Consider the following 21,580-nt stretch of genomic DNA (forward strand, 5'->3'; position numbering starts at 1 on the left):
TGTGCTCGACCAATGAAGACTTTTTCAGGCAGGCGGAAGATTTAAAGGAAAGGCTGCTTGAACGAGGTTTCAGTAACCGAATGATCAAAAAGGCATTTAATAGGGCCAGATACTCGTCAAGAGACACACTCCTATATGGTACAAAATCCAGGAAAGAATCGGGTAAAGTGAGGTTTGCTACCAATTATCATTCACACTTCCCGCGTATGCGGAAGATTCTAGATAAATCCTGGCATATATTGAAGGCTGATCCGGTCTTGTCGAGTCTCCTGCCGGATAGGGCTTCTGTCGCGGCCAGAAGATCAAGGAATTTGCGCGATAAGTTGGTGCAAAGCCACCATGTGGGTGAGCCAATGGTCACCTTCTTAGATCAAATGGCTGGTCGTTGTGGTAGTACTCCGTGTGGTCGCTGCGTCGCTTGCCCAAACATTGATCGCACAGAAGTTTTTGTTACCCAAAATGGATCCCGGGAGTTTAAAATAAAAAAAAATATCACATGTACTAGTAAAAATGTAGTATATTATGCTGTCTGCCCATGTAATATGATCTACGTGGGTATGACTACTAGACAGCTAAAGGTTAGAGTGCGGGAACATGTTTTGGGCATAGAGGCTGCAGCGACCGCGGAGGATATAACATCATTAAAGACCATTCCACGCCATTTTCGGAGATACCATGGCTGCGATGGCAGCCTCCTTAGGGTGAGGGGTATCGACATGGTCGAGACAGGGATCCGTGGGGGTGGGATTTCCAAGAAGTTGGCCCAACTTGAGTCCAGATGGATATGGACAATTGGATCAGTCCATCCATCTGGACTCAATGAAAACATCAGTTATGCCCCATTCCTATGAATACTGCTCTGTGGGTAAACATCGCCTATGATTTGTGATATCACTTTTTTAATTTTTCTTTTAATGTTTTATTTTATTACTTTAGTGTTGGGATCTATAAGGATGGACAAAGTGAACCATATATCTATGGACATCATATATATTCTAGCCCCTTGTGGGTGAATAATTGTTGCCAAGAAATGAAGAAGTCAGCAAGGATCATGATGTTTATATTATATATATCCTTAGTCTAATAATGATATGCAAGGATTATTGTTGATGGTGTAATAATTGTTATATCTTATAGAAAAAATATATATGGTAGTGTCCTTATAGATGGTTGCTGATCCTGTGTATAATAGGTAGTATGTGTATATTACAATAAATGTGTTCTTTGTATGTTTTCCGTGTAGCTATGGGTCGGTGCCAGCGGCCCTGTACGCGCCTGTCCCCTTGTCACCGCTGCCCCTGTCCGCATGTGGCGTCTCTACATGATGGGGTTGGCCCGCCCCAGCCACTCCCACTGTGTGACGCCGATGCTGACCGGTGTTGTGGTTGCCTCGGTGACAGAGCGCGTCACTTCCGGGCCGCGGACATGACTTCCGGTAACGCCGATTTCACGGCGTCCGGGTACACTATTTAAGGACGCCGGTGTACATACCGGCTAGGCCCCTTGAAAAAGGCGGGTCCGAAACGCGCGTCGGGGCGGACGCGCTACCCAGGCACCTGTGCACCTCCAGACCACCACTGCCGGTAATAATTAGTTTAGTAAGGACGTTAATCTACATATGTAGCGGCCATTGCTGGTAATGGCCATTATGGTGTGATGTGATTTTTTGTACATAGCGGCTGTTGCCGGTGATAATCACTATGGTATGTTTAGTGGCCACTTGCTGGCGGTATTGTAGATAACATTATGGGTGATTAGCCAGGATAAGTGGCTACATTTAGGTACCACACCATATAAGATCTATTATTATAAGTGATTACGTCCATTATATATAACGGTTAGCTTCTCGGCGGTGGAGGCATGATATAATAGTCATCTATAATATGAATTTTCTAAATTAGCTGTAGGATATGAGGACATAATATTGTAGTGTCCACTTTGAGATTGATGTACTATTTTTCAGCAAAACTGTCAATTTTTGATAGTCATATAATTGGAGGTGTATAGGTTACACCTTCAGGTGCTGGTTATATGCGTCTTTTTAGATGTGTAATCACAATATACATATATGTATGTTTACTTCCCCTTAATCCCCTAATTGGTGATATGTAATATTTTATCTATGGTTCTAAACAATAAAGTTTCTCTTTATATTAGTAAAAAAAGCCTTTTAATCATAGTTTTCTTTCGTTGGATATGCAGATCCTCTGGGGCTGGTGGTGTGTTGCAGCTTAGATGGCATAGCTCCCCACAGGTGAAGCTGTAGCCCAAGGGCAGTGTAGATGTGATGACACTTAGATGGTGTAGTGTCTGGCGCAGGGGATGTAGCAGTGCCAGGCAGGCGGACGCAGGAAGGAATGGAGGACACCAGGGAATGTAGTTCCAAAGCTTTTCTCACAGTCTGTAGTGCCTGCTTCTGTACCATGTCCTCCGGGTCAGAGACTCAATCAACCCCCCCCCCCCCGGGCAAGTTAGCACTCTCCTCTCTAGCACTCCGCCAACATGTACCTTCCTGAACGACTCCTCTATAGCGCCTTAAAGTGTGAAGATCTCCTAGTACCGTGTTACACTGGAGTTCTTCCTGACTGATGTTCCCAAGAACTCTACTTGTACGGCAGACAGCTGTAGCCTGCTTCGCGGACTCCCTTCTCCTGAGTCCCGGCTCTCTATACAGTCGCTGTTGTGCCCCAAGTCTTAGATGGGAGTAGTGCATTTACAGCCAGCTACTCCACCGGTGTCTGCTGCAGTACCATAAGTGTCCATACAACCTCGGGGTCCGGGCCCCAGCCTTGCGCTGAGAACCTGTAGGCAGGGTTCCTCTTCCAACCCACTTCTCCTCTCTGTTCTCTATACTCCTTCGTTCTGTACTAATCTCTCTCTTATGGAAGCTTAGGGTTTAGTTCACGTCTTTCTCCTCCTTTCCTTTCCCATGCCAGCTGGCTCAGGTCACTGAGGCAGCTGCAGCACTCCTTCCTCCATCCCTTCTTCCAGGGATCCTCACTCCTCTCAGAGTGACCTCCTACTCCGCCGACCTTCTGTCTGACTGACCTCGGACTGCTCTGTAATCCTACACTTTCCCACTCTTTATGTATCTTAACTCCACCCACCTCCCAGCACGTCCAGTGTTCCAAGCAGGGAACCACCAAAGGTGCTCTGCTACTCTCTAAGTACAAAGCCGCTTGTGGTTGTGCAGAACTACCTTGTTGTGTGGGGTGCAGGTGTTGGAGTATGGAAAGGAGTTCCCACCTTACCTGGGTGGTGGGGCACCACACCTCATGAAGAGAGAGAGGAGGTGCAGTACCTCTGTGGCGACTGAGCCTCAGGGGCGCCACAACTATAAAGCCTGGGAATCATCATACAGCTGTACAGGGGACTAGTGAAGGCTTTTTAGCCCTTTCCTCAGACTGTAGCTCCTAGGAACAGGCCCTCACTCCTGTCCCTTCGCTATAAAGCCTGGGCCTCATTATACAGCTGTACAGGGGACTAGTGAAGGCTTTTTAGCCCTTTCCTCAGACTGTAGCTCCTGGGAACAGGCCCTCACTCCTGTCCCTTCACTATAAAGCCTGGGCCTCATTATACAGCTGTACAGGGGACTAGTGAAGGCTTTTTAGCCCTTTCCTCAGACTGTAGCTTCTGGGAACAGGCTCTCACTCCTATACCTTCACTATAAAGCCTGGGCCACATTATACAGCTGTACAGGCGTCTAGTGAAGGCTTTTTAGCCCTTTCCTCAGCCTGTAGCTGCTGGGCACAGGCCCTCACTCCTGTCCCTTCACTATAAAGCTTGGGCCTCATTATACAGCTGTACAGGGGTCTAGAGAAGGCTTTTTAGCCCTTTCCTCAGACTGTAGGTCCTGGGATCAGGCCCTCACTCCTGTCCCTTCACTATAAAGCCTGGGCCTCATTATACTGCTGTACAGGGGTCTAGTGAAGACTTTTTAGCCTTTTCCTCAGACTGTAGCTCCTGGGATCAGGCCCTCACTCCTGTCCCTTCACTATAAAGCCTGGGCCTCATTATACAGCTTTACAGGGGACTAGTGAAGGCTTTTTAGCCCTTTCCTCAGACTGTAGCTCCTGGGCACAGGCCCTCACTCCTGTCCCTTCACTATAAAGCCTGGGCCTCATTATACAGCTGTACAGGGGTCTAGTGAAGGCTTTTTGGCCCTTTCCTCAGACTGTAGCTCCTGGGAACAGGCCCTCACTCCTGTCCCTTCACTATAAAGCCTGGGCCTCATTATACAGCTTTACAGGGGACTAGTGAAGGCTTTTTAGCCCTTTCCTCAGACTGTAGCTCCTGGGCACAGGCCCTCACTCCTGTCCCTTCACTATAAAGCCTGGGCCTCATTATACAGCTGTACAGGGGTCTAGTGAAGGCTCTTTAGCCCTTTCCTCAGACTGTAGCTCCTGGGCACAGGCCCTCACTCCTGTCCCTTCACTATAAAGCCTGGGCCTCATTATACAGCTGTACAGGGGTCTAATGAAGGCTCTTTAGCCCTTTCCTCAGACTGTAGCTCCTGGGAGCAGGCCTTCACTCCTGTCCCTTCACTATAAAGCCTGGGCCTCATTATACAGCTGTACAGGGGTCTAGTGAAGGCATTTTAGCCCTTTCCTCAGACTGTAGCTCCTGGTCACCATGTGATCTCACCATAACCCTAACATGCTAATTAAGGTGTGAAATCTTGGTCAAAATTATCTCAGTACACAAATCTCCAAGGGTGCCCAAAGTTTTGCATGCCCTTTCTCCTTTTTGCAATTATGAAATTGTAATAAATGTGTGTCTCTCTCTCTTATATATATATATATATATATATATATATATATATATATATATATATATATATATATATATATATATTATTATTATTATTTTAGCCTAACATACAAAGGCCATGTGTCATCTTAGAGGTTCGGCCTTTTGGAGATAATTTCATCTTCATCTTACTACTGCTCACAATAATGGTCATTTTGACCCGGGGCGCCCACACTTTTACATGCCGCTGTCAATGCTTCATCCTGCTGGTGCTCAATATTTAATAGGGTCTTACTATTAAACTTAATGAAAAGTTTGGTGAATTTCTTTGAGCTGTTATTACTAGAGATGAGGGAATATCGTCGGAGAAGTTGTTATTGGCTAATATCTCTTACCGAATAGCTGCATCGGGACCCCGGATCCCTGGAGCGCTCCCGATAATCAGCTGCATGTGTCTCCCTCCATGCAGGTGCTGTGACTATCACACAGCGCGACACACGCAGCTGATTATCGGGAGCGCTCCAGCACACTGAGTCCTGCACACACTGAGGCCCCTGATCATGTGACCCCTGACTCCTCCCCTCCTGTGACCTCATCACAGGTCCTGTGCACAGAGCAGTCATATATGTGGCGGACACTCCTGGATCTTCTGCTTTCTGGGCCGGTTCCTCCTGTGAGTCCTATTAACCCTTTCGCTCCCTCTATTCTTTCTGACAGGACAGTATCTGAATTCGGATAGTGTGACAGGAATATAAGCAATGTGGAAGGAAAAAAATGACAATTTTACTTTTTTCCTCACAAAAATGTGACTTTAGCCCCAAAATTGGCAGCGTAACAAATCCTTATTTTCCCCACTGTAGTTTGTAGACTCCATATACAGATCCCTTAAGGGCGAAAAGAGCTGAATTCCCCACTTAAGTTATTGCATTTTGGAAATTGCCCCCCACTGGGAATTTATCTCCAGGTAAAGGCACAATTGTGTCTCCATGGGGGTTGTGCTCACAGCCCAACATCGTGTGGCCTCCAAAGAAATGCCACCCCGCACCATTACTGACCACTGCCAAACCAGTCATGCTGAAGGATGTTGCAGGCAGCAGATCGCTCTCCACGGCGTCTCCAGACTCTGTCACGTCTGTCACATGTGCTCAGTGTGAACCTGCTTCCATCTGTGAAGAGCACAGGGCACCAGTGGCGAATTTGCCAATCCTGGTGTTCTGTGACAAATGCCAAGCGTCCTGTACGGTGTTGGGCTGTGAGCACAACCCCCATCTGTGGACGTCGGGCCCTCAGACCATCCTCATGGAGTCAGTTTGTAACCGTTTGTGCACATACATACACATTTGTGGCCTGCTGAAGATCATTTTGCAGGTCTCTGGCAGTGCTCCTCCTGTTCCTCCTTGCATAAAGGTGGAGGTAGCGGTCCTTGCTGCTGGGTTGTTGCCCTCATACGGCCCCCTCCACATCTCCTGGTGTACCGGCCTGTCGCCTGGTAGCACCTCCAGCCTCTGGACACTACGCTGACTGACACAGCAAACTTGCTTGCCACAGCTCGCATTGATGTGCCATCCTGGATGAGCTGCACTACCTGAGCCACTTGTGTGGGTTGTAGAGTCCGTCTCATGTTACCACAAGTGTGAAAGCACAGCCAACATTCAAAAGTGACCAAAACATCAGCCAGACGCATTGGTACTGAGATGTGGTCTGTGGTCCCCACCTGCTGAACCACTCCTTTATTGAGGGTGTCTTGATAATTGCCAATAATTTCCATCTGTTGTCTATTCCATTTGCACAGCAGCATGTGAAATTGATTGTCAGTCAGTGTTGCTTCCTAAGTGGACAGTTTGATTTCACAGAAGTTTGATTTACTTGGAGTTATATTCTGTTGTTTAAGTGTTCCCTTTATTTTTTTGAGCAGTGTATATAGATAGTTTTTCTTTACGTTGGATGGTCCAATTCCAGCTATTGCTGTGGGATCTGTGATTTCTATCTACTCCACTGTGTACAGGATAATAGAGTATAATAAAGTAGTTATGGACGTGACGTAACTAACATTGTGCAGTGACTCTGCTTTCCATATAGTGACGGATATTTCTTGTTGCTGAAACTGTGATATTTTTTCCACTTTAAGCCTTTTTTAAACCCCTCTGATGAGTGCGATCATACAACATACAAGCCTCTGATGGCTCCGGTGATGCCCTGTACTACTGTAGTGCCGTGTATCATCACTGCCTGTCAGTGTAATACTAACGGCCCCATACACATGAGACCAGAGGTTGGTGAGCGGACATTTGTCAGACGGCGATCTCTCCCGACTCCCCCATACACACAAATATTCCAGCTTTCCTGTGGTCTGTATGAGAGAGTCGCCTCCAGACTCCTCTAGAGGAGGATTATCTACAGGAAGAACAAACGGATTATCCTCTGAAATTCAGGATGCCGGGTCCTTCTCTGCCCTGACATCATCTGTCGGGAGGCCCCCAAATACATTATATGGTCGGCCAAACCCCCCCGAAATCAGTGCTTTCATGGAACTTTAGTGTAATGTGTATTGGGGCGTTATAAGGTAACTTATTGGACGCTGCTTCTGGCCCGGCCTAATAGACCTTCATACATTGCAGCCCAGACCCCATTATTAGGCATGTAAGTATCGGAGTAACTAGGCCGCCCCATACTATCGAGTACTTGGAGGCGGGGGGCATTCAGCCAAACTCTGTCATACCTTCTTAGATGTCATGTTTGCTTTTCACAGCAGCAAGTGGTTAAACTGTCAGGGTTTTTGTTGAAGCCTCATCTGTGCCGTCCCTGCGGTGTACATCTATGTTCTGGGGCACAAAAGAGTTAATTTGTAAAAAAAAAATGTTTCACTTGTTAAAATATAATAAAATGTGTCTTCTGCTTTTTTATGTTTTTCTTTTTATTTTTACAAGAATTGTTGGAGCCAATTTTCTTGAGAAACATTTTAATATCGGCTTTTTCTGGAGTTTTTCTTGTAATATAGGAAAGCCTAAGGCCAGAAATAATCCCCATAAATCACTGTACATGGAGACTTTGGGATCAGATCATTTCTGTCTGTTGTGTTTGTGGAAACAAAAAATCTTTTATAAAAGCCTCAAACTTCTGTGTGTGACTCAGAGCTGAGATCTAACGTGAGAGAAGATTCCAGTGCGGGGAAGACGGGAAACCTTCATATAGACGGCCGGTGGGGATGGAGTCAGTGACCGACTCTGGCCAAATCTGTCTCTAGAGCCGCAGTAGAAGATGAAGATGTCGTCCTCACCATGAAGGAGTTATTTCTCATGTCGCGTGTAATGAATCTCTCCTGCAGTATTACTAATGCCGATTCCAGTGTCGGTAATGAGAGGAGAATTAGCGTTATGGAAGATGAGTCTATGAGGAACGTGTTCAGCTGCCGACTCCGAGGAGGAAACTGCTTGTTGTCTGTGGCCTAAATATATAGGTTTTATTAGTAGATGTCAGGGGAGAAAACTAAACCCTGTAAGATAATAAATCTCCTCATATGTTTCCCTTATTATCTCCAGTAATTGTATTATTACACAGGATTCTTATGATGTTACATCGGATCATCTTCTTCTCATTCAGGTCTCTACAATATCGGATCCTCTCAGTGAAGATCTTCTACAAAAGAGAATTTTCCTGATTTACCCATCAAGGATGGATATGGACAGAGACAAGATGGCGGAGAGGATATTACACCTCACCCTAGAGATCCTCTTCCGTCTCACTGGAGAGGTGAGAGATTCTGATGACGTCACATTACATCATTCTTATCTATGGGAATAACAGATGGACAGAACTGGAGAGGTGAGGACTCTGGAAATGTCTGTAGTGAGATTTATTAATGTGTCTCTCCATTACCAGGATTACACAGTGGTGAAGAAGACCTCTAGTGATCGCTGTCAGGACCCTGTGTCTGAGGGATGGGGAAGACCCCTGAGCCCAATCACGGGGCCTCCACCTCACCCCCTGATCCATGAGGACATCAAGATCCTGGAACTCATCTACAAGATGATTGAGCTGCTGACTGGAGAGGTGACACTGCTGGGAATGCTGGGACATTATACAGTAACACTATGAAGGGATCGGGGGATGACGGTATCATTGTATGTGTCAGGTTCCTATAAGGTGTCAGGATGTCGCTGTCTATTTCTCCATGGAGGAGTGGGAGTATGTAGAAGGACACAGAGATCTGTACAAGGACGTCATAATGGAGGTTCCCCAGCCCCTCACATCACCAGGTAATAGACAGGACTAAATACACACGGCCTATAATTATCTGTATGTAGAGAATGAATTCAGTCCCTGTATGTGTTTCCTCCAGATCTATCCAGTAAGAGGACAACACCAGAGAGATGTCCCCGTCCTCTTCTTCCACAGGACTGTAAACAAGAAGATCCCAGTGCTCCTCAGGATCATCAGGTAGATGGAGAGAAGGTGTCAGGAGATCTCCCCTATGATGTGTAGATGGCTGTGAAGGTCTTGTGCTCAGTGTTGTTTTATCCACCAGTATTATATGTTTTATACTTGTGGGTCACCCTGCCAGGGCAGTGGGGTACTCGGTACCGGGCTGGTCTCTCAAAGGGGAATGTCACAGCAGCGGTGACCCGGTCCGTGTCCCTGGGCGCCCATGTAGAAGGGGTTAAGTGATTGAATAAAGTTTATGAGTGAATGATTCGTGATGCCACCTGTGGTGTTCGGCAATGAAGATGTTAAGCCGACGCTGCAGACAATTTCTCTGGGACAGATGGTGTGGTGCAGCAATGATGTTGTGGCCCTCCACAGGTAGGGCAGTAATCCCAGGGCAGTGAGGATAGGTATTGAGGAAGAGGATGCAGTGTCTGGCACAGGGATGAAGCAGTGCTGACGGAGTTGCAGGAAGAAGGGAAGGACACAACAGGGTGCAGTTTCTTTACCTTTACTTTGCTTGGCAAATGCAGTCCAGGGTCCAGATTACAGATGGCACAGGAGCTGGCTAGCCTGGGAGCAACTTAGGAATCTCTCTATGCAGATGGGTTGTGTAGACTCCTTCCTAGCACTTATTTTTAGGTACTTGCAGCACTGTGTTACACCGAAGTTCCACTTGCTTATTCTCTTTAGAACTCCCTCGTATGGCAGACAGCTGTAGCCTTCCTCTTCTGGCTCACATGTCGCTGTTGTGCCTCCGAGTCTTATGTGGGAATAGAGCATTTACAGCTTCCTATTCCTCCGGTTTCTGTTGCAGGACCATCAGTGTCTGTACAGCCTTGGAGACCGGGCTTCAGACCATGCGCTATAGCTGGGAATGAGCCTGAACTCTCTGCTCAATCCCTCAGCTCTTCTCCTCCATGTCCACACACGTTGCCCTCCTCACAAGAACTCCCTAATTTTCCTTCCTGGCCCCCAGAGAGTAGCTCCTCCCCCAGATTTGGTTCAGAGCTCCCTCTGCTGGCCTGGAATGGAAACTGTGTTGTGTGTTGTGGTTAGCTGCTAGAGAGATCCTTTATTGCTTCCAAGCATGACATCACACTCCCTAGGAGGAAGGCAATGCCACTGTGGCGACCATACTCCTGGGGGCGCCACATTTGTGTAATGAGAACGGTGGAGATGGCAGGATTAGAGCTGATCATAGATGGGACTTCTCCATCTGTCGGTGACTTTTACAATATTTGTTTCAGGGTGAAGATCTGACCCATATTAATCCTACAGAGACATATGTGAGGGGTGATGAGTGGTGTAAAGAGGAGATTTCCACATATGACTACCCAGGTGAGTAGTAACCACTGAATGCAGAGAAGTCACAGATTCCTCTCAGTCACCGGCTGTGGCTGCTTTATCGGTGATGTAGTCCGGCCATATTACCATGATCACCATTTTGCCTCTAGACCACAACATTCTTCTCCACCCAAAACTGTTCAAATGACTTTGGGCATTGAAAGCCCTTTTCTATAGAATTTACAACCAATTACATTGTTTCTGATCCTAAGGAATTCAGATTACTGCACAATCTCTCCTGAAATGGGGAGCAATATTATTTTCTCTAATCTTCTGGTCAGGATCCATAGTAGCTCCAATGGTCCACCATAAATGAATGCAACTCTGGTTTACTGTTGTTTAATCTGTATTTGTAGTTTTCAGTTAATGAGATTCTCGTGCTCTGGGGCGGGGCTGTGGGCGGGGCTTTATGTGGTGCTCTGATTACATATTCATCTGTATTGGCTTATGACAGGTCCCTGATCCCTCACTGACCTGCCCCCCATTATTACATAATGCATATAATAGCGTTGATGTTATTGTTGATAATGCCTATAATATTGTGGGGGAAATCTACTGTTTGGGCACATGGCAGGGCTCGGAAGGGAAGGCAAAATGTGCTGGAATAATTAGCGGTGGCCATGTCACTTTTGGAGAGCCCCTCATGTGCCTAAACAGTGGAAACCCCCAACAAGTGACCCCATTTTGGAAACTAGACCCCCTTAGGGAACTTATCCAGATGTGTATTGAGCACCTTGAACCCACAGGTGCTTCACAGAAGTTTATAACGTAGAACCGTGGAAATAAAAAAAAAGCAACACAGTGCGTTTTTGTGTGCTCGGCGCAGAGCCAAAAGGGCACAATCGCCGGCAAAATCATATCTGCACATGGACAGCGTACCCAACGCTAAATGTAGGGTACGCTAGTTGCATGCAGCATCATGCGCCCATAGGAGGAGCTGACCGGAGGAGGCGCGGCCAGGGGAGGAGCTTAGCGGCAGCCCTGCTCTGCGCCTCAGAACGCTAGTCTGAAAGTAGCCTAAGACGCACCCCAAATTTTCAAAAGGAAAATAGGGGAAAAAATGTGCCAAATGGGGGTCCGACTTACAGTCCGAATTCAGCTTACCTGGGGAATCAGTACAGGTGCAAGAGTGGTCACAGCGCTCTGTGCTGGGGCGGTGGCGCTCTTTGCTGCGTAGGGGGCACCTCTGCCATTTTGTCAAAGCTGGAGGCTCCTGAAGCTCCATTGCTGCTGTGCGGTGGCCTCCGGGAAAATAGCAGCTGTATGCGGTGGCCTCTGGAAAAATAGCAGCTGGGGGCGGTGCATGCTCAGTTTCAGATCTCGGCAACAAGATCTCGGGACAAGATCTGAATCTGAGCATGCGCCGCCTACAGTGGCCATTTTTCCCGAGACCATTGCATTACAGCAATGGAACTGCGGGGGTCTTCAGGCTTTGACAAGATGCCGGCGGAGCCCTCCATGCAGCATTTGTAAGTATATTCCTACTATAAGACGCACCCACATTTGCCCCAAAAAAATTTTGGGAAAAAGTGCGTCTTATTGTCTGAAAAATATGGTATATTTTTACCACTAAAATGTTGTTTTAACCCCAGATTTTACATTGGAAAATAGGTAGATAGGTAAATGGTCACTACACCCATAGATGAATTCACAGAAGGTGTAATTTCCAATTCCCAGAGGGGTGTCATTTCCAAAATGGGGTCACTTCAGGGGGATTCTGCTGTTGTGGGACTTTGGAGAGCCACTAAGTGCCAGAACAACAGAATCCCCCCCTGAAGTGACCCCTTTTTGGAAATGACACCCCTCTGGGAATTCATCTATGGATATAGTGACCATTTTCCCTACATGGATGATTTCCAGAAACTCATAGTAGAAGTTACACAGCAAAAATGTCATTGTAGTGCCCAATATATTGTGCCCAGCTTGTGTCTCTGGAGACCTCCCCCCACCTACCCCCGGAAATTGTTAAGTCAGCTCTACTCAAATGTGTCTGTCACTAAATAATCCAAATGCTTGAATGTCAAAACAGTTCAAAAACGTGGTTCTGTGTGGAAGATTGTAAAGCAGTCATGGAGGCATAAGGCTGGCAATGATGGGCATTGTGGGTAATAATAGTGGGTGTTACAGAACCCCCCAGCACACCGAATAGGAGATGTATGCCCTTAAAGCAGCAACCAACTGGCTGTGACCCCCGGGGCAGAGGTAAACAAGACATCCCACTTCTGACCTCCCCCCACCTTTGTAAATCCCACGGCTATTGTAATGTACGTCTGGCGTCTTAATTGGAGCCTGTTATCTACTGGCACGACACACATTGGTTGTCCTGCCCTCTGTATGTATATATATTCTGAGACCGATGAGTAAAATGTTGTCACACTGGAAATACATGGAGTAGCAGTGATCTTTTATATGTTCCCATGTTACAAAGCCTTTTGAACCAGCGTCCTTCATTCAGAAGTGAGGAAAACCAGAGTGAACCTCCTGAGAAACGGGGTGATAATGTAAGAGGTATTACAGCACAGAAGACCCCGTTACACAGGTTGCAGCAGTGGGATGTGACAACCCGTCTATAGGAGTAAAGGACTGAATGGAAAACAACTACCAGAAGTTAAAGAGGAATACATTAAAAGACCTGGTGGAAGCTTGAGGATTAATCGCCAGCAACAAAACAAAAGCGGATTTGATAGCAGCCATCATGAAACACGACAGTGCAGCACCCCCCAATGTGAATGTGGAAGAGACTGAATTCCAGAGGGAGGTAAAGAGCAGACTGGCGTTCTATGGCCCAAACCCTGCAGTAGAGATCGTACGAGAGGTGATGGCTGTTGTGCGTATTGGTCTGAAGGAAAGATGGCCGAGCGGACCAGGATAGAGCTTGCCAAAATGGAGATGGCAGAGCGGACCAAAGTAGAGCCAGCCAAGATAGAGCTAGTCAAGATTGAGATGGCAGAGCGGAGAGAGGAGAGTCAGCGAGCAGGAGAGCTCTAACCTCTGCCCAGGTACCGTCAGCAGTAAGCCACAAAAAAATCCAGTATAATGCCTTCCGACAGTTGGGGGAGGCAGAGGAAGACATTGATGCCTTTCTGCAGGACTTTGAGCAGCAGTGTGCCCCCATAGCCAGACACATTTCTTGGGCCACCCCAGCTGAGTTTAAAAGGGAGGTACTTGAGGATTCCTCATTACAGGGGTATCGTGGGAAGGCACAGGAAGGGGAACAGTTTGTATGGCATCAGGGACTCCTCTACCGGGTTACAGAGCAGCGCCACACAAGGACGAGCCCCACTATAAAACGACAGCTAGTAGTTCCCAAGAAGTATAGGCAGGAGCTACTGCGAATCTCTCATGACATACCCTTGGCCGGGCGCCTCGGCGTCAGTCGCACCAGGCATCGTCTGGCACAAAACTTCTTTTGGCCGGGGGTAACCTATGATGTTCGTCAGTACTGCCAGACCTGTGACAGTTGCCAGCGCATTGGCAAGAGGGGAGATCACTGCAAGGCCAAACTACACTCCCTCCCCATTGTGGAGGAGCCATTTAGCTGAGTAGCGGTCGATCTGATAGGGCCGTTAGCCAAACCCAGTCCATCAGGGAAAAAGTATATATTGACAGTGGTAGGTTATGCCACATGGTATCCAGAGGCGGTTGCATTACCTAACATACTGGCAGAGACAGTGGCAGCTGCCATGCTCCAGGTTTTCTCACAGGTTGGATTTCCCCGGGAAGTTATCTACGACCAGGGTACCCAGTTACAGCAGAGGTGACCAACCAACTGTGGAAGCTGTGCGGCGTAAAGTCCATTAGAAGCGCCCCGTACCACCCGCAAACCAATGGGTTGTGTGAACGTTTTAACGGAACATTAAAACAACTCATTGGGACTTTTACCAGGACCTACAGAAACTGGGAGAAATTCTTGCCACACCTCCTGTTTGCCTATCGGGAGGTGCCCCAAGAATCCACAGGGTTCTCCCCGTTCGAACTGTTATACAGGAGGTGGGTAAGGGGACCCCTAGACTTAGTGCGAGAACACTGGGAAGGGGAGGGAACCATAGAAGGGATACCTATTGTGCCCTATGTGTTGGAATTCTGGGACCGCCTACAGGAGCTGACTCAGGCTGTACGTGGGAACATGCAGGCGGCCCAACGGCGCCAGCGCGTATGGTACGATTGGAGGGCCAGAGAATGCATCTTTGAGATAGGACAGAAGGTCCTGGTATTAGAACCATCTAGGCAGAACAAGTTCAAAGCTGCATGGCAGGGGCCCTACCAGGTAGTGGGGAAAATAGCCGACACCACCTACAATGTCGCCGATTGAGACGACCCCAGGGTTATCCGCATGTTCCACGTGAATATGTTGAAGCCCTACCGGGAGCGCCCTGAAGAGGTAGTGGCCATCTGTGCACCCGAGGCAGAGGATTTAGCAGGACTCCCCCTTGCCTGATGTCTTAGGGGAGAGGACTCGGTCTAAAACATGGGACCAAGTATACATGGGAGAAAACCTAGGGTCCCGGGAGAGACAGCAGGTGGAGACGTTGTTGAGGCAGCGACAGAAGATGTTTTCAGAGAGACTGGGGTACACCCGCCTGGCACAACACAAGGTTGAGACCCAGGATCAGACCCCACTGAGACAACCCCCCTTACGCGTCCCTGAGTCTGTACGAGAAGGGATGCAACGAGATACAAGAGATGTTGCGTTTAGGGGTCATTGAAGAGTCAGTCCCTGGGCATCCGCCATAGTGTTAGTGCCCAAGAAGGATGGGACTACCCGGTTTTGTGTAGACTATCGCAAGCTAAATGAGAAAACGGTGACTGATGCGTATCCCATGCCGTGTGTGGATGAGTTGTTAGACCGGCTGGCGGGGCAAAGTGTTTGACCACCATCGATCTATGCAAAGGCTATTGGCAGATCCCCCTAAGTCCTGACGCTATTCCCAAGTCTGCATTTGTCACCCCGTTCGGCTTATTCTAGTTTCGAGTTATGCCATTCGGGATGAAGAATGCCACGCAACCTTCCAGAGGCTGGCTGACCGGCTTCTGGATGGTCTCCAGGACTATGCTTGTGCCTACCTGGATGACATCGCCATCTACAGAGTGACATGGGATGAGCATCTAAATCTCCTAGAGACAGTATTGGACAGGATCCACAAGGCCGGTATCACGTGGGTAAAGCAGAGGTTCAGTATTTAGGACATTGGGTGGGAAGTGGGAAACAGCGACCAGAACCAGCCAAGATTGAGGCCATAGCCAAATGGCCCACCCCACGCACTAAAACCTATGTCATGATGTTTCTAGGGACCGCCGGGTATTATAGGAAATTTGTCCCCAATTGCAGCAGCGTAGCCAAGCCCCTCACTGATCTGACCCATAAGAACCTCCCCCGCCAGGTAACCTGGACCCCCGAGTGTGAGGAAGCCTTCCGCCAGCTAAAGGACGCCCTCACAAATACCCCGGTATTGGCCACACCCGATCCAACTAAACGTTTCCTTGTTCACACAGACGCTTCTATGTTTGGATTGGGGGCAGTGCTGAGCCAAGTCAGGCCGGACGGTCAAGACCACCCGGTAGCTTACCTGAGTCGGAGACTGTTGCCCCGCGAAGTAAGCTATGCGGCCATCGAGAAGGAGTGCCTAACAGTAGTATGGGCACTCAAGAAGTTACAACCATATTTGTATGGACGACAGTTTTCCCTCCTAACGGACCCCTAGTGTGGCTTAATCGGGTCTCTGGAGACAACGCCAGATTGTTGCGGTGGAGTTTAGCCCTACAATCTCTAGACTTCACCATCCACTACAGACCCGGCAAACAAAATGGTAATGCCGATGGACTAAGTCGACAAACGGAACTTGTACCAACCCCATAGACTTTGGTCATCCCCAAGCCGATCCGTTAAGGATCAGACAGTGTATGCCGATCGCGTCGCTGAAAAGGGGGAGCCGCGTTACAGAACTCCCCAGCACACCGAATAGGAGATGCCATTTTTATGGACAGTTTAAGTAGAAATGTTCAAAAGCATAAAACTCAAGGATATTTTATTAAAAAAAAATTGTTTTTTTTATCTTAGCAGATGACTGTACCAGGAGATCAGAGGGACAGCTGACATCTTCAATTTTTAAATCTGATGATCTTGAGATCCTACAAGATACAACTGAAGTGATTGCTGTTACTCCAGATATATCATCATCCATTCACAGCAAAGATCTGTCATCTGATCCTATGAAACAGGTCCCATCTTCTGAATCATTACTGACTACTAAGGAAAATCGAAGTCACAAAAGAGGCATTGAAAAACAAACTGCTCCTAAAACAAAGAAGCGTTTTTCCTGTTCAGAATGTGGGAAATGTTTTGCACACAAATCACTGCTTGTTACTCACCATAGAACTCACACAGGGGAGAAGCCTTTTTCTTGTTCAGAATGTGGGAAATACTTTAAATGGAAATCACAATTGGTTAATCACCATAGAACTCACACAGGGGAGAAGCCTTTTTCCTGTTCAGAATGTGGGAAATGTTTTATCAATAAATCAGAATTGGTTAGGCACCAAAGAACTCACACAGGGGAGAAGCCTTTTTCCTGTTCAGAATGTGGGAAATGTTTTAGCCAGAAAGCGATTCTTGTTAGACATCAGAGCAGTCACACGGGGGAGAAGCCTTTTTCCTGTTCAGAATGTGGGAAATGTTTTATCAATAAATCAGAATTGGTTAGGCACCAAAGAACTCACACAGGGGAGAAGCCTTTTTCCTGTTCAGAATGTGGGAAATGTTTTATCAATAAATCAGAATTGGTTAGGCACCAAAAAACTCACACAGGGGAGAAGCCTTTTTCCTGTTCAGAATGTGGGAAATGTTTTAACAAGAAAGAGAATCTTATTAGTCACAAGAGAACTCACACAGGGGAAAAGCCTTTTTCCTGTTCAGAATGTGGGAAATGTTTTAACCGAAAATCACAATTGGTTAATCACCATGGAACTCACACAGGGGAGAAGCCTTTTTCCTGTTCAGAATGTGGGAAATGTCTTAACCAAAAATCACAATTGGTTAATCATCATAGAACTCACACGGGGGAGAAGCCTTTTTCCTGTTCAGAATGTGGAAAATGTTTTAACAAGAAAGAGCATCTTATTAGTCACCAGAGAACTCACACAGGGGAGAAGCCTTTTTCCTGTTCAGAATGTGGGAAATGTTTTAACAATAAATCAGATTGTGTTAAGCACCAGAGAATCCACACAGGGGAGAAGCCTTTTTCCTGTTCAGAATGTGGGAAATGTTTTAACCAGAAATCACAATTGGTTAATCACCATGGAACTCACACAGGGGAAAAGCCTTTTTCCTGTTCAGAATGTGGGAAATGTTTTAACCGAAAATCACAATTGGTTAATCACCATGGAACTCACACAGGGGAGAAGCCTTTTTCATGTTCAGAATGTGGGAAATGTTTTAACCAAAAATCACAATTGGTTAATCATCATAGAACTCACACGGGGGAGAAGCCTTTTTCCTGTACAGAATGTGGGAAATGTTTTAACAAGAAAGAGCATCTTATTTGTCACCAGAGAACTCACACAGGGGAGAAGCCTTTTTCCTGTTCAGAATGTGGAAAATGGTTTAACAATAAATCAGATTGTGTTAAGCACCAGAGAATCCACACAGGGGAGAAGCCTTTTTCCTGTTCAGAATGTGGGAAATGGTTTAACAATAAATCAGATTGTGTTAAGCACCAGAGAATCCACACAGGAGAGAAGCCTTTTTCCTGTTCAGAATGTGGGAAATGTTTTAACCAGAAATCACAATTGGTTAATCACCATGGAGCTCACACAGGGGAAAAGCCTTTTTCCTGTTCAGAATGTGGGAAATGTTTTAACCAAAAATCACAATTGGTTAATCATCATAGAACTCACACGGGGGAGAAGCCTTTTTCCTGTACAGAATGTGGGAAATGTTTTAACAAGAAAGAGCATCTTATTTGTCACCAGAGAACTCACACAGGGGAGAAGCCTTTTTCCTGTTCAGAATGTGGGAAATGTTTTAACAATAAATCAGATTGTGTTAAGCACCAGAGAATCCACACAGGAGAGAAGCCTTTTTCCTGTTCAGAATGTGGGAAATGTTTTAACCAGAAATCACAATTGGTTAACCATCATAGAACTCACACGGGGGAGAAGCCTTTTTCCTGTTCAGAATGTGGGAAATGTTTTAACAAGAAAGAGCATCTTATTAGTCACCATAGAACTCACACAGGAGAGAAGCCTTTTTCCTGTTCAGAATGTGGGAAATGTTTTAACCGGAAATCACAATTGGTTAATCACCAGAGAATTCACACAGGGGAGAAGCCTTTTTCCTGTTGAGAATGTGGGAAATATTTTGTCAACAAATCAGAATTAGTTAGGCACCAAAGAACTCGCATGGGGGAGAAACCTTTTCCATATTCAGAATGTGGGAAATATTTTAACCGGAAAGCGCTTCTTGTTAGACATCAGAGCAGTCATACAGAGGAGAAGCCTTTTTCCTTTTCTTAATGTGGGAAATATTTTACTTGGAAATCAACTGTTAATAAACATCAGAGGTGTCACTTAGGGGAGAAGCCTTTTTTATGTTCTTAGTGTTGGAATAGTTTTAGCGAAAATTGAATCTTCTTAAATGGGTTGTCTCTTGTTTGGTTGTCTAGTTTGGTATTGTAACTGCTGTTACTGTATATATTTGCGTATAAGCCGAGATTTTCAGCCCATTTTTTGGGGCTGAAAGTCCCCCTCTCGGCTTATACATGAGTCATATACGCCAGGGGGTCAGCGGAGAAGGGGGAGCGGGTGGTGTCAGATCATAATGACCCCCCTGGCGTGTCTCTGCAGCCCCCCCTGCTTGTCCCACGCTCTCAGGCGCCTTCCATCAGCGGTCACGTGGTACCGCTCATTAAAGTCATGAATATGCACATATTCATGACTTTAATGAGCGGTACCACGTGACCGCTGAAGGCAGTCATGGGAGAACGGGGCTGCAGAGACCGCGCCACAAGGGAGTAAGTATATGCTACATTCACCTGTCCCCGTTCCAACGCTGCTTGACGCTGTCAGCCGAGTCCTCTGTCAGTGACGTTCAGGCAGCAGAGGGCGTGATGTCATAGCTATTGCGCTCCCTCTGCTGCCTCAACGCCACTGACAGAGTACTCGGCAGACAGCAGCGAGCAGCATTGGAACGGGGACAGGTGAACATCTCAGGTGCCGGGTCCTGAGCCAGCGGTGACACCGGCACATGTTCCCCATAGTTTGCCAGTGTCCCTGCGTGCTCAGCACACCAGCACCTGGCCCCCAGCGACGAGAGGTGAGTATGTCTTTTTTTTATTTGCAGCAGCGGCAGCATATGGGGCCTATTCTATGGAGCATCTTATGGGGCAGCATATGGGGACATAATCTATGGAGCATCTTATGGGGCAGCATATGGGGCATATTCTATGGAGCATCTTATGGGGCGTATTCTATGGAGCATCTTATTGGGCAGCATATGGGGCATAATCTATAAAGCATCTTATGGGGCATAATCTATGGAGCAGCATATTGGGCCACAACCTTTATGTAGCATCTTATGGGGCCATAACCTTTATAGAGCAGCATATGGGGCATAATCTATGGGGCATTTTATGGGGCCATAACTTTTATGGAGCAGCATATGGGGCATATTATTCTATGGAGCATCTTATGGGGCCTTTATTAACCTTTTTGCAGCATTATATGGGGCGTATTTTGTATGGAGCATCATGAACTGGATGGAGCATTATATGGGGCTCCTGATTCAATATGGATATTCAAAAACATTTAGCCTACTAATGTCTCAATTAATTTTACTTTTATTGGTATCTATTTTTATTTTTGAAATTTACCAGTAGCTACTGCATTTTCCACCCTAGGCTTATACGTGAGTCAATAAGTTTTCCCACTTTTTTGTGGCAAAACTAGGGGGTCAGCTTACACTTGGGTCGGCTTATACACAAGTATATACGGTAAATAGAATTGCAGACAAATTGTCCTAGACTAAACTCAGTTTTCAGACGGTCCAATATGTACCACTCAGGGAAAACTTGTCCATCTATCATCATCTTAGTGGTGCGCATGCGTGGTTCGGATCCTAGCTGGAGAGGTAGAAGGCGTTCCTTAGTGCTCTTAGGTGAGGTCCGCGTCATCTTAATTGATGACGCGGCATCACGGATCACGTGATCGCCGGATACCTCCCCTGTTTGAGAGCAGGGACGGTAAACTGACGCATGCGCCGTAATGATCTGAAATGATGATTGGGCGTTTAGCCCTGGGTGATATCGAAGAATTTGGACATGCGCTGTAGCCCACATCATTCCTCCAATCATGATAGAGATCTTGACTATTTAAACTAGCACACCCCCATCATGACCGCGCCTCCCGAAGAAGCGGTAGCGAAACACGCGTCGGGGCAGAGGAATGCCCGGGGGATTCCACACACCATTAGGTATGCTTATTTTAGGACACTGTGCTTAAGGCTGGTGCTCGATTGGGGAGGATAGTATGCTGTTACATTAGTACTAATTGTGGCATGTCGGTTTGGCAGCCTTATACATGTGTTTATAAGATCAGCGTCTAATCCTCTTTTTAGTGCACTAAGTGGCGGTCAAGAGGGCTTAACTGGTAGCTTTCTGAGTATTGCACTGAAGTCCATAGTAATTATAGCCGCTTTAGCCTTAGGCTGTTACAAATCTATATGATTGCTTGCATTGCACCATATTGGTCTAGGAGCATATGTTAATATCATTAATATTGAATTATGGTGGTTTTTGTGGATAAACCTATTGCTTTTGTTAGTTCCTCATTTTAGATGTACCTTCCCTTTTTCATTAATGTATTAATATATATTTTTAATATGTTGTTTAATAAATAATAAAACAATTCTTATACCATATTTTGGAGTCAAAAATAATTTTTTGGAGTATCCAATTGTGTGAATAATTTCAAAATTAAGTGTTGAGTTGATTTCTGGTTGGTCAAGAAAGCAGACTTTTCTTTGAGTAAGCCAGTAATATTGACTTTTATTGTGCGCTTATCCTTGATC

The 21,580-nt window shown here is 46.5% G+C and overlaps 1 protein-coding gene across 1 annotated transcript; it reads left to right on the forward strand.

Moving 5' to 3' along the window:
• Window positions 1-1,425: 1,425 nt before the first annotated feature.
• LOC141082395 (uncharacterized) lies at window positions 1,426-20,260 on the forward strand. Its single transcript, XM_073566335.1, has 2 exons — window positions 1,426-1,435; window positions 16,580-20,260. The coding sequence occupies exons 1-2, from the start codon at window positions 1,426-1,428 to the stop codon at window positions 18,856-18,858; spliced, it is 2,289 nt and encodes a 762-aa protein (XP_073422436.1). The 3' UTR covers window positions 18,859-20,260.
• The last annotated feature ends 1,320 nt before the right edge of the window (window positions 20,261-21,580 follow it).

This window comes from Dendrobates tinctorius, unplaced genomic scaffold (assembly GCF_039654945.1).
Source record: "Dendrobates tinctorius isolate UK_male_01 unplaced genomic scaffold, ASM3965494v1 ptg000017l, whole genome shotgun sequence".
In the NCBI taxonomy this organism is placed as follows: Eukaryota; Metazoa; Chordata; class Amphibia; order Anura; family Dendrobatidae; genus Dendrobates; species Dendrobates tinctorius.